Source organism: Leptopilina boulardi, unplaced genomic scaffold, assembly GCF_019393585.1.
Source record: "Leptopilina boulardi isolate dan_hultmark-lab unplaced genomic scaffold, ZJU_Lbou_2.1 LbouV2_224, whole genome shotgun sequence".
Classification (NCBI taxonomy): Eukaryota; Metazoa; Arthropoda; class Insecta; order Hymenoptera; family Figitidae; genus Leptopilina; species Leptopilina boulardi.
Window position 1 is genome coordinate 2,756,154 of NW_026137779.1, and position 14,214 is coordinate 2,770,367.

Sequence of the window (14,214 nt, forward strand, 5' to 3'; positions counted from 1 at the left end):
TCCGTCTTGAACGTACGGATGCCGCAGAAATTAAGCCGAACTGCTAGTGATTAGTTCATCGTGAAGCTTGTAAAACTCGTCCCAGTGTTCTTGGAAAATGTCCAACTTCATTTGGACGAATTCAATTGTCAGAGCCGAATTTACCGATGTGAGTGAGGGTGACCTTGATGGGGGGTTGATAATGACGTTGGGATTGAGATGGACCTTTTCCTTGGTCGGATCAGTTGAAATTACCTTGGTTTGATCGGTTGAGTTTTCTTTGTTTAATTCCCCGACATCCTTGTTGAGATTGTCCTTATTAGGATTTTCCGTAGCATCCCTGAACACCTCATCGTCCTCCGCGGTCGACATTTCTCAGACGATGAAAAAAACGAGAGAGAATAGACAAAAAGAGAGAGAAATTACAGTTTCTTGCACGAAAATGCGAATGCACGAGCGTGCTTGAGAAAATTTTAGTAAAAAAAACACGCACAAGTAAGGCCGAGTAGTCCCTAGAAAATGGGAAGAAAAAACCAATATGGCGCACACTGAAAGTCAACGCGAGGCTCGTCACCCCCGTGAAGCACGACCGAGAGAAAGTCACTTGGTCAACACTTACACTTTAGCACTTTTTTGCACGGACCATCCGGCTCGAAGGACCAAAAAATGTTGCGAGAAGAGCCTTGGTTCGTGTGAAAATAGGTCCATTCAAAAAATGCGACAAATGTTTTAATTTAAATTCACAAAAAAATAGGATATTTATTATTAAACCAAGTTAAAAAATTATATTGAGAAAAAATGAGAAATTCCTAAAATGTCCTTTTAATTGTCTTTGAATAAGATTCAGGCGGCAGCCATGCTGGTCTGAACACGCTTTTTTTGGTGAGAAACTTCCTTGACTTTAAATTGAATTTAACCTTATATTTGAAATAAAACTACGTTGAGAAATACACCTTATTATTGAAAACGATATTATGAAACAGAAACGTTAGATAATTGCAATTATTCGCACTTAGATAGATTTTATTAACTAATGCGTCGCGAGACGAACCACCTGTCGAAAAATCCTTCTAGTACTGAAAAGGAACAAGATCGATGCGCGGAACAACGAATCGAAGGTTGCACCGCCGAGAGGTGCTGCTGCGCGCGGTCACTATCGTCACTCTGATTTTACGCGCACATAATTGAATTTCAATTCATCAAGAATTGAACAGAATATTTCACAAATAAATAAAGTTATTGCAATCCTAAAGGTACCACTTGAAAGCTGACGTAATTTTGCATCCAACGAGCCTTATATGGACTATTTTGGATTAGAGGATTTTTTATAAACTATTGCCATGTTAGCCAATTGTTTATTAACTATCCACTAACCCAAAGTACTTCATATAGGGCTCGTTGGATGCGGAATTTTGTATATACATACATAATTTTATTGTTAAATAATTTTTTTTTTAAATAATTAATTAATTAACTAATATCTCGAAAAAAACAAAAAAGGACATCTCAATATTTTTTGAGATAAAAATGCGCATTTTCAACTTTCAAAAAAAAAAAAATAAAAAAAATTTAAAAAAAAGACCGAACTTAAAAAAAAGTCAAAAAAATTTTTGATTTTCAGAAAAAAAGTGTCAAATTTTGATTTTTATAAAATTTTTTTTTATCAATCGAAAGAGCACAAAAAAACATTTGGAAAACATATATGGGCATTGTTCTAGAACTTTTAAACTTTATGTTGTCGTTCATTATGATACCTTAAATATTTTAAATATAACTTTTCAACACCACAGTTCAACAAATTTTTGTTCGTTTTACATGTAACAAGTGTTTATTACTTATTATAAATATGTAAAAAACAATGAGAGTAAATAAAAGTAGTGAATTTGCCTGTTTTTGGTGCGCGAACTCACTACATTTTTTCAGTTTTAACGCTGAAACATTTTTAACATTTTTTATTATGGTCTGTGGTTTTTTGTGGATGTATTTGGGGATGTAAACAAATGAAAAATCCTTAACTTAATGATGTGCCTCACGGAGGAATAAAATTATTTACCTTCAAACTTGCGAGATAACTTTTTTTTATAGTTGACAATTCAGCAATCAACCTTAGATAATTTTTTTAACATTGGTTTTTAAAACACCACACAACAGGGGTACATTACCTATAAGATAAGAAGTAATTTGAACCTTAACCCGAATGTGTGCCACCTATCCATAAAAAATGCGACCACGTCAAACTTTAAATTTCCAAGCGAAACTCATTATAAAAAATCACATTTTTTAAAGGCACATCTACAATTTAGCACCTAAGTACTTTTCAATCATTGTGATCTTTTCTCCTTTGTTATAAAAGTATATAAAAAAATCGTTAACTTTCTCACTATCTATAAAAAATATATAAGTGATTTATAAAAATATTATAATATGACTGAGCCTCAAAAAAAAATCAATTTTCTTCAACCTCAAAATTTTTACTTAATTAATTAACTATTAAGGTTAATAAAAAATGATATGTTTTATAAACAAATAAAGTTATCGTAATTCTGACGTTAATAAATGAAAGTTAACATAATTCCGCATCCAACGAGTCCTATATAAAGTGCGTTGGATTTGTATATTGTTAATAAACAATTGGCTAACATAGCAATTGTTTATAAATAATCCTCTAATCCAAAATAGTCCATATAGGGCAAATTGGATGCGAAATTACGTCAGCTTTCAATTGATAAGGGAAGACTGCCGGTTGTGGGCACCTTCCGGTTGTGGGAACCCCTACGTAATTTTTGACAGCAAATAGATATTGCTGATCTGAATATGGTCAAACTTGTATGTTGACAGTACACTGTTTTTGTATTAATACCGAAGCGATACGCGCATTTGTTTAGAAACAGTGAGTATAATGAAAATATCTAGAAAAAAATGAAGGAAAAAGTAATTTTCTACTTTTTTCCAAGTGTGTTGAATAGGTGTAAATTACAAGAATATTCCTATAATATTCCAAAGGGACATTCCAAAGGATTATTTCAAATAAAGCAATGGAATATATTATGGAATATTGTGATATTAATTGTTATAATTATTAATTATTATTATTTTTATTATAATGTATTAAAATATAATTTTGATTAATGAAATTTAATATAAAAAATAAATAATGCTTTTTTAAATATTAACATTTTTCAATGGGATTTCGCTTATTTTTTTCAGAATATAAAAGTATAATCATTTCTAAAAAGGGATTATTTTTAACAAAAATGATATTATAAAGGATTTCAGGGACGCTGATTACGAAGATGATGTCAAATTTACAGTTTTTCAGTTGACAGCTGTCAATTCAACAATCAACTATTCTGAACAGTGATTATTTTTAACAAAAATGACAGTATACGAGGGTTTCTCAGGGTTGTTGATTTCAAATATAATGACCAATAATTGTCAATTTGACATCATATTCGTAATCAGCAACCCGAAAAACCCTGTTATTGACATTTTCGTTAAAAATAATTACTTTTTAGAAAAGTTGACAGTTTAATTGACAGCTTCCAACGGTCAATTTGACATCATAATCGTAATGAGCGACCCCGAAAATCCATTCAACGTCAATTTTGTTAAATATAATTATTTTTTAGAAACTTCGACTGTTGCATTAACAGCTGTCAACTGTCAAATTGTCAATTTGACATTAAATTTATAATTAGCGATTTTGAAAACACCTAGTATGGTGCTTCATTCAAATTAAATCACAAAATATTCCATGTGATGTGATCACAAGAATTTTTGATGATTGGAGTAATTTTATTGAAACCTTGTGAATATGTTCCGTTATTAGTACAGAATGAAAGCCCACAAACAATTTTTCAAAATTTTTTGAGATATCTCTAATTATAAATTTATGTCATTTTTTTAAAAAAACCATGTAACTTTTTTCCTGTTATCATATGAGATCAATTTTTTATCAAATTTCTCACAAAAAGATGCTATTTGAAGAAAAAAATAGTTCATGAAAAAAAAATTTTTTTGCCCGGAAAAAAGTCAAAAAAAATTTTTGAATTCATTTTTTGAAAAAACTACCTCTTCCATTTAAAAAATTTTTTTTTTCTGCTTAATGCCTTTGATGTTAAGAATAATTTCTCTAATTTTCATAATGGGACAGGAAGAACTTTGCGAGAAAATAATTAAAACATCCCGTGCGGCGCGACGGGACGCGCGCATCTTAGTTTTTACGTCCATTATATAGTATGGAAACTTGCAAATATCTCGAAAAGTACGAATTTTCGTAAAAAATGTTTAAGACAAAAGTTGTTCCAAACAAGAAGATCTACATATTTGAGACCAACAAATTGGGCGGGGGCCCAATGTTGGGCCATACAATGAAAAAAGTGTTTTTCTTAAATAAGACCACTAAGACATTTGGCCCAATATTTTTGGCATTTGTACTACAAGTCTTAACCCAGAATTTCATAACGATTACGAAATGAATACTGGAAATTAGTGGGTTTTATTTAAGAAAACTAATTTCTTTACTGTGGGCCAATATGAGATTGGGCCGTGGAATCTCACATTGGGCTCCGTGCCCAATTTCAAAATTAGCTTCGAATTTCTAATTCTGTGACCCCAAAAACCCCAAAGATAAGATTTTTTAAAATTAATTTATTTGTTTGTCAAAAACTGTTGGACCTAATCTCAGACATTGGGACCAATATTTTGGGCACTTATACAACATGTCTGAACGCAGAATTTCATAGGGATTACGAACTTGATACTGAAAATTAGTGGTCTTATTTAAGAAAAACACTTTTTTCATTGTATGGCCCAACATTGGGCCCCCGCCCAATTTGTTGGTCTCAAATATGTAGATCTTCTTGTTTGGAACAACTTTTGTCTTAAACATTTTTTACGAAAATTCGTACTTTTCGAGATATTTGCAAGTTTCCATACTATATAATGGACGTAAAAACTAAGATGCGCGCGTCCCGTCGCGCCGCACTGGATGTTTTAATTATTTTCTCGCAAAGTTCTTCCTGTCCCATTATGAAAATTAGAGAAATTATTCTTAACATCAAAGGCATTAAGCAGAAAAAAAAAATTTTTTAAATGGAAGAGGTAGTTTTTTCAAAAAATGAATTCAAAAATTTTTTTTGACTTTTTTCCGGGCAAAAAAATTTTTTTTTCATGAACTTTTTTTTTCTTCAAATAGCATCTTTTTGTGAGAAATTTGATAAAAAATTGATCTCATATGATAACAGGAAAAAAGTTACATGGTTTTTTTATAAAAATGACATAAATTTATAATTAGAGATATCTCAAAAAATTTTGAAAAATTGTTTGTGGGCTTTCATTCTGTACTAATAACGGAACATATTCACAAGGTTTCAATAAAATTACTCCAATCATCAAAAATTCTTGTGATCACATCACATGGAATATTTTGTGGTTTAATTTGGAATTTGACCAAAAAATCAAAACAACATAAGCTGTTGGTCTTTTTAAAAAAAATGTTCCGGTTGTGGGCACCTTTGTTTTTTTCAAATTATGCGTATATTTAATTAATCTTTTAACACCGTAGAAAAATTGATAGTAGGTATAAACTAATGAAACACCATACTAGGTGTTTTCAAAATCGCTAATTATAAATTTAATGTCAAATTGACAATTTGACAGTTGACAGCTGTTAATGCAACAGTCGAAGTTTCTAAAAAATAATTATATTTAACAAAATTGACGTTGAATGGATTTTCGGGGTCGCTCATTACGATTATGATGTCAAATTGACCGTTGGAAGCTGTCAATTAAACTGTCAACTTTTCTAAAAAGTAATTATTTTTAACGAAAATGTCAATAACAGGGTTTTTCGGGTTGCTGATTACGAATATGATGTCAAATTGACAATTATTGGTCATTATATTTGAAATCAACAACCCTGAGAAACCCTCGTATACTGTCATTTTTGTTAAAAATAATCACTGTTCAGAATAGTTGATTGTTGAATTGACAGCTGTCAACTGAAAAACTGTAAATTTGACATCATCTTCGTAATCAGCGTCCCTGAAATCCTTTATAATATCATTTTTGTTAAAAATAATCCCTTTTTAGAAATGATTATACTTTTATATTCTGAAAAAAATAAGCGAAATCCCATTGAAAAATGTTAATATTTAAAAAAGCATTATTTATTTTTTATATTAAATTTCATTAATCAAAATTATATTTTAATACATTATAATAAAAATAATAATAATTAATAATTATAACAATTAATATCACAATATTCCATAATATATTCCATTGCTTTATTTGAAATAATCCTTTGGAATGTCCCTTTGGAATATTATAGGAATATTCTTGTAATTTACACCTATTCAACACACTTGGAAAAAAGTAGAAAATTACTTTTTCCTTCATTTTTTTCTAGATATTTTCATTATACTCACTGTTTCTAAACAAATGCGCGTATCGCTTCGGTATTAATACAAAAACAGTGTACTGTCAACATACAAGTTTGACCATATTCAGATCAGCAATATCTATTTGCTGTCAAAAATTACGTAGGGGTTCCCACAACCGGAAGGTGCCCACAACCGGCAGTCTTCCCTTATCAATTGAAAGCTGACGTAATTTCGCATCCAACTTGCCCTATATGGACTATTTTGGATTAGAGGATTATTTATAAACAATTGCTATGTTAGCCAATTGTTTATTAACAATATACAAATCCAACGTACTTTATATAGGACTCGTTGGATGCGGAATTATATTAACTTTCATTTATTAACGTCAGAATTACGATAACTTTATTTGTTTATAAAACATATCATTTTTTATTAACCTTAATAGTTAATTAATTAAGTAAAAATTTTGAGGTTGAAGAAAATTGATTTTTTTTTAGGCTCAGTCATATTATAATATTTTTATAAATTTTTATTTGAATATTCCCAAAATATTTCAATGGAATATTCTTACAATATTCTAAAGAAATATTTCAGTAGTAATCCTAAAAAATATCCAAATATTCGTGCACCATTTCAAAATTATTTCAAAAAGTCGATATTTTTATGCTCCTGGAATGTAAATGGAATATTATTTTAGAATATTCCCAATATTCTAATGGAATACTTTAGGAATGTAATTGGAATATCTCGTCTTATTCAGCAATTATCATTTTCATTTCATTTACGGTGGTTTTCTTTTATTTTTTTCATTTTTTTGTGGATTCTCCTAGGGTGCCCACAACCGGGTACTACTTTTTTCACTAAAAGTGATTACTTCACTAAATTTTTAATAAAATCATTCCAATTGAAGGAATCAATTTAGTTTTTTTAAACAGTTACCTAAGGCCTCTAGATTGCCACTGATACATACAAGTCTCATAATATGCATTTGGTTAAAAGTTATAAGCCATAAACAAATGGGTGCTCACAATCGGAACTATTCCCTTATAAATTTTGGCCAAGCCAATTAAGAAGAATAGATTTTTCTACTTTTTTTTGCTTCATCGAGGAATTGAATAAAAACGTACATTCACTTATTCAACAGAATTGGAACTATGAATTCTTTTCAATTATTCGCTTTTTACCGGGCAGAATTGATTTCGAGCTTTCTAATTCACAAAAGATGTTATAACTTGGGGGACATGTTGATGGATTTTGATCTTTCTTTTTTTGAACTGGGGTAACTTTTTTAACTAATTTAAATATGTGATTCTTTTATTTTTAAAGTTGTAAATAATATTAAAAAATTAATAATAATTTTTTAAAACATTTTATTTTTCCAAAAAAATTTATTTTTAACTAAATTTAAATTAAAATTTATACTTATCAATTAAATTTCTCACATAAAAATTACATAAAAATTCCTTTCAATACGCTTTGGAAATTTTGAAGCTGGCGATTGTTAAGGTTGTCCATATACCACGTGGACAATTTTTGATCACTTTGTGACCCTCCCCCCTCGTAGACAATCGTGGACTTTTGGATAACCCCCCCTCCCCCTTAAATGTCCACGTGGAATTCCTTTGGTCAAAAATAATAATTTTGCTATGTTATGAAAAATTGTAACTATATTCAGTCAGATTCTTACCTTAAAATGACAAATAAATAGATATTTAATAATGATTAGAAATATTTAATCATTTTTTAGAAGATATGATAATAAAGTTTACTCTTAATATCTTTGCTAGTATCAAGATATCTTTGGCAGGAATATCTTAAAGAAGACATAATCTTTTTGGTACCAAATTATAAAACGATAAATCTAATAATCTTCATACGAAATTTAAAAAAAAAATTTTTTGACCCCTTTTTTTCAAAATCAACCCTTATTTTTCGATTTTCACCCCTTCGGGAATTTTTTTTTTTTTTTTATTTTCATTGGAAAGCTGAGGTTTCTTCCCATGAGCTATGTAAATACGAAAGTGGGACAACAATAATTTTGTGAGAAATAGAATATTAAAGTAGGCGGTGCCGATAAGGGGTATACCTGGAGATCATCTTTGAGGATTTAGGTAGGCACCGCCTACTTTAATATTCTGTTTCTCACAAAATTATTGTTGTCCCATTTTCATATTTACATAGCTCATCGGAAAAAACCTCAGCTTTCCAATGAAAATAATAATAAAAAAAAAAAAATACCCGAAGGGGTGAAAATCGAAAAATAAGGGTTGATTTTAAAAAAAGGGGTCAAAAAATTTTTTTTTTAAATTTCGTATACATTTTTGAAAAGTACGTGAAAAATGCATTAAAATTCATTATTGATAAATTAAAATCCTTAAACTTTTGTCATAGTTATACGGATTTGAAAATGACAATGTTACCCTTAACGTCAAAACTTCAACCCCTCTACTTTCTACAAATATTTTTTTAATGAGTTTATATTTTAGGGATTTATTACTATCATATAGGAGAACAATTTACCAAAGTATGAAGCCAATCCCAGAACATTGACTTTTTGGGCTGGGGCGATTGAAAACGAATCTCTCATATACTAGAATTCGTAAATGGTCGGAGAGAATGTCAACTGGTAATACTAATATGTCGTTGAGGAGAAGGAACGCGGTAGTCGAGAACCAAAACAAATCAACCACACAAAAGCCTTGGGCTCCAGTGAATGTTTAGCTTGCAGGGGGAATCACTCAAAGAGCGGCCATTTAACAAAACGAAGTTCTCAAGCTCCATATTATTTACAAGAATTCTTCCCCTTGCGTTAACCACAGAATCTAGCGATGATCAATTACGGTAAAATTTAGAGGATACAATTTTAGAATTGAATTGATTTAATGTTTGTAAATTAGATCTAAGATAAAACAATCTAAATGAGATATAACTTTGACAAAAATATAGGAAAAATAAATGTCTAATTTTACAATTTTATAGATATAATTATTATACATGAGTAAAAGACCGCCTTTTACTCTGCCATACTTGCTGGATCTGATAACAGGAGAAACGACATCGCTGAATCCAAACGGAGGGAAGACCTTTAATTTTAAGTTGGTGGACCACGTCTCAGAAATACACTACCGTCGGAAATTTTTGGAACGGATGACGTGCGAGGAGAGGAAATTTAATGTTGACTTTAAAACAAGATATTTTAAGTTAGAAAAAAGTTTGAGACATGCTCGAACAATTTTTAACATATTTCAGGAACTACAAAACAATTTTTAAGTATTAAAATTTTTAACACAATCTTTAAGTTCTTAGCTTTAATTTGCTCTTTTAAAACTTAAAAAATGTTTTGTAGTTCCTAAAATATGTTAACAAATGTTCATGCATGTTTTTCTACAACCCAGCAGCGAGGCGGCGAAAAGTGATGATCGATGACTGAGTTGTAGAAAAACATACTCGGACCTTTTTGCTTCCTCGTGGAGAAAGCTTTGTAGTCCTTTCGTTTATAAAATTTTTAAAAATGGTGAAAACAAATTTCCCTCTATATAGAAACATGTTAAATGAGATCCTGATCAATTGTCCGGATGTGTGTGTATCGTTTTTGTGAACACGATATCTTTAACAGGTTTTAATGGATTCAATAAAATTTGGTAGGCTTATTTATCACATTAATCTCTCAAAAATGACGGGAGGATTTTTAAAAATACCCCCAAAAAAAATTTTATCGTCTTTTTTCCAAAAATTTTTTTTTAATTGAAAAAATTTTTAAACAGAAAAATTTAAGGTAATATATAAAATAATCGGCTTCTTTACGTCAAGAGGAATTGATTAGTATATATAAAGTATAGATTTCATTGAAATTTAAAGAATTAATGAAAGTTAAAAAATAAAAAATTCACATTTTAGCTAACAAATGTTGTGTTTATTAAAATTCAAGTTTATATACGAAATTATTTTATTCCCTGCATGAAAACGAATCGATTGGTATATGATTAAAATTTTAAAAATTAATAAAAATTAAAAATTCATATTTTAGCTAAAAAATTTTGTGTTTTTTTAAATTCAAGTTAATACATAAAATAATTGAATTCCTTGCATTGAAACGAATCGATTCGTATATATAAAGTATATGTTACACCCAATATGAATTACAATTTTCTTAATTTTTCAAAACATTTAATTTAATTTAATTTTTATTTTAAAAATTTAATTTTCAGTTTTTAACTCGAAATGTTTTAAATCAATTAATTGAATTAGAGAAATTCATAGCTTTCTCCACGAGGAAGCAAATTTTTTGCTTCACAAAATGAGGAAGCAAAATGTTTATGAAATAAACATAAAGGACCCCTTCCGTCCCCCTTCTTGTTTTAACATATTTCATTTTGTGTAGGATTAAACTACACTGGATTGGTTTTTATTTTTTACCATGAAATTAAAATGTTAACAGAATTCAAGTGTTTCTAAACTATTTAGAATAATAAAATTAAAAACGTAAACAAACAAAAATGACAATAGTTTGGATTAATTAAGAATTGAGGTACAATAAACAATCATTCTAATAATTTTTTAGTTCACACTTTTTTACAAGTTAATGTTAAAGTTAACAACTTTTAAGTTATTTATAAATTTATCTAATTAATTTAATCAATTATTGTCCACACAAATATTTTTATTATACTTTTAAATGAGAAAAGTGTAACATATTATACATAACTTAAAAAATTAAACTTCTTAATAAATAATGTTAGAAAAGAATTTTATTTTTACACTGTGATGCTGAATGGCAAGGAAAGAAGAAGGATTTTAACTTCTTAATGCTACATTGCTTATTTTTTAATATTATAATTTCTAAAATTCGTTAACAGTATATAGTCGACACTAAATAAATGAAACCTCTATGAACTTCAAAACAACAAAACTTCAAAATAAGAATCATATTTAAGAAAAGTTTTAGTTGACGAGTACAAAATAAAAAAATCGAATTAACAAGAGTGTTATGTCTTACACATTTTTGAATTTATAAAGAGCTTTTTAAGAATCCTAAAAAAAACTTTAATTAATTAAAAATTATGATTTATTCAGAGCTAATTATCAAAAGTTAGCCTTTAAGATTAACTTCTTAACGATAACATTCAATATAACATTGGTTTGTTTTAAAAGAATGCATGAATTTTAAATTATTGCCTTAAGCTCTAAATTATTTAACATAATTATTTTATAAAATGAGTGTCAGAAAATTAACAGAAAAAACTGCCATTATATATATATTTAGATTTAAATACTACAAAGACAAATTATTGAAAATTAATTCATGTGTTTAAAAATATTTTCGTAACTTTAACAGTGTCTAAAAATATTAATTCAAAATATAATGTTCTTTTAAAAGTTATTCCTTAAAAGCTGAATCGATCATTGAGGCTTCTTCCAGTTACACCAAGATTTCCTGATAGACTGTACATAACTTCACTAAAACTTCTATCATCAAGATTTAGAGATGATTCCAAATTGAGTATACCACGATTGCGGGATCTTGATCGGGATCTAGATCTTCTTTGTTGGCTTAAGGATTGATTTCGATCAAGCTGTAAACACATTAAATGTTGATTGCTAATACAGTAAATACTAAAGTAATTGAAAAAAATGTGAGCATCTAATGGATGTTACAACACGTAGTTTATCACGTAGCCAGAATTGGGATTTCTGATCAATTAATTAAAATAACTTTTTTGTAATTTCTAAAATTTTGTTCATTTATTTGTTTATAAGGTAAAAGACCTTATTGGTAAACTACTAAAAATTTGAAAATACTTAATAGTTTCTTGACAAATAAAGATAATAATTTGTTTAAGGGGTTACGCCTCCCTGAACGCAAACAATTTTTACGGTTTTAAATGATTTTTTTGACGAAACTGTTAATGATACAACTTTTTCATGCATTAATAAAATAAAGTATATATATTTAAGTTTTCAAAAAATCAAAGAACATTAAAAAAAAATTTAAATGGCGAAGATATATCGTTTTTTGTGTGGCCATGCTTTTTGCAATGGTGAGCATGATAACTCAAAAATATTTGACCGATTGACTTGAAAATTACAACACAACTTCTTTAATATATTCTTCATAGAGTGACATAGCCGTTTTTATTTAAAACATTTTTATGCAAATGGTAGCACTTTGAAAAATAAAATTTGTTTTCGGAATCGAAGTAGTCAGTTCAAAAAGTCCATAAAATTTTTTTAAATTAACCAATTAAAAAAACCCTACGTCACTCTGTGGAAAACATAATTAAAAAATTGAGTTTCAATTTGAAGTTAATCGGTCAAATATTTTTTTGAGTTATCATGCCCACTGTTAAAAAAAGCATGGTCTCAAAAGAATAAACATATCTCTGCCAATTAAATTTTTTTTTAATGTTCATTGATTTTTTGAAAACTTGAATACATGTATTTCATTAATTCATGAAAAAGTTGTATCATTAACAGTTTCGTAAAAAAAATCATTTAAAACCGTAAAAAGTGTTTCCATTCAGGGTGACGTACCCCTTAAACAAGTTAAAAAAACAAGTAAAACTTTCAGTAATAATATATGTTTTGTTTATTAATAACAATCAAATTGAAATATTGTGAACCAATATGATATTATGTAATTCATCATCAGGAAAATATTGAATATAAGTCCGGGAAACGCAATGGAAAAGAGAAGGAATTTTTCTTTTAAGTTGTTAGATATCCTGCGTAGAGTAACACAAAATGCTTCGAAAAATACAAAAAATTCTAGTTTTTGAAGCTTTAACTGTTTTTTTTTTTAAATTAAGACGTGATGGAAAAGTTTCATTTACAGATTAATAACATAGACCGACAAAATTTTGACATACTTCAAAACAAAGGACTAGACTATACTTTTTCAAAGCATTTTGACTTTTTGAATCCGAATCTGATCTCCGAATTGACCCAGCACATCAGGTTTTCGAGATATTTTAACCTGAAAGTACAAAAAGACAGTTTTGGACCATATTTGAAGGCATGTAACATCAAGAGATAACTTTCTTTCAAAAAAGTCGTAACAGCATTTGGAAGTATTATTCTTACACTTTAAACTACATTTTGAAACTTTAAATTTTAAAGAGTAAGAATAATACTTCCAGAAGCTGTAACGACTTTTCTGTAAAAAAAATCTCTTCATGCTACATGACCTAAAATATGAGCCGCTAGAAAGTAAACCAACACATAAACTTCTGAGGTCAGATTCGAATTCAGTACGTCAAAATGCTTCGGGAAAGTATAGTTTGGTTGTTAGTTCTGAATTACGCCAAAATTTAGTCGGACTGTGTAATCAATATTTTAATCTTGCGGCCTGAAAAAAAATTAATTTTGTCGAGTAGTATTATTTTATGCGTTTAGTTAAACATCAAGATACTTATAAATTCTTTTTTAAGAATAAACAAACACATTTTTAACTTACAATATTTAAATTTTGCATACTCTGCCGAAAAGCTGTTCTTCCTCTTGGTAATTGATGAAGGTTACCAATATTTTCCCTGTTTTGCCTTTGAGATAAATTTAAAGGTTGTTGTACAATTTCGTGAGAAAATGGAGAACCTAATGTACAAGTGAAATTCACGTTTGAATTGGCATTCATCTGGGAAGAACTGAAAAATCAGAAAAAATTCTATTTGAAAGAGTTAATAAAATAAAAAATTATTCCAATAAGTAAATGTAAAGAAAGATTTATTTGTATAAATATGTGAGAAGATGGCTTTAATAAAACAAGCACAATAAATGTAATAAATTAAACAATTTATTTGTCAGGTCACAATAAATCCGTTCTCTAAGACACCCGAGTACAAACTGACTC

The 14,214-nt window shown here is 28.6% G+C and overlaps 1 protein-coding gene across 1 annotated transcript in view; it reads right to left on the reverse strand.

Annotated features, from left to right (window-relative positions):
- Positions 1 to 11,610: 11,610 nt before the first annotated feature.
- LOC127279864 (uncharacterized) overlaps positions 11,611 to 14,214 on the reverse strand; it is a 69,754-nt gene continuing 67,150 nt past the window's right edge. Inside the window, exons 4-5 of the mRNA XM_051302509.1 lie at positions 13,822 to 14,008; positions 11,611 to 11,941 (exon numbers count right to left, since the gene is read on the reverse strand). Of these exons, the coding sequence (XP_051158466.1) occupies positions 11,753 to 11,941; positions 13,822 to 14,008 (376 nt within the window). The 3' untranslated portion in view covers positions 11,611 to 11,752. The remainder of the gene's footprint in view (positions 11,942 to 13,821; positions 14,009 to 14,214) is intronic.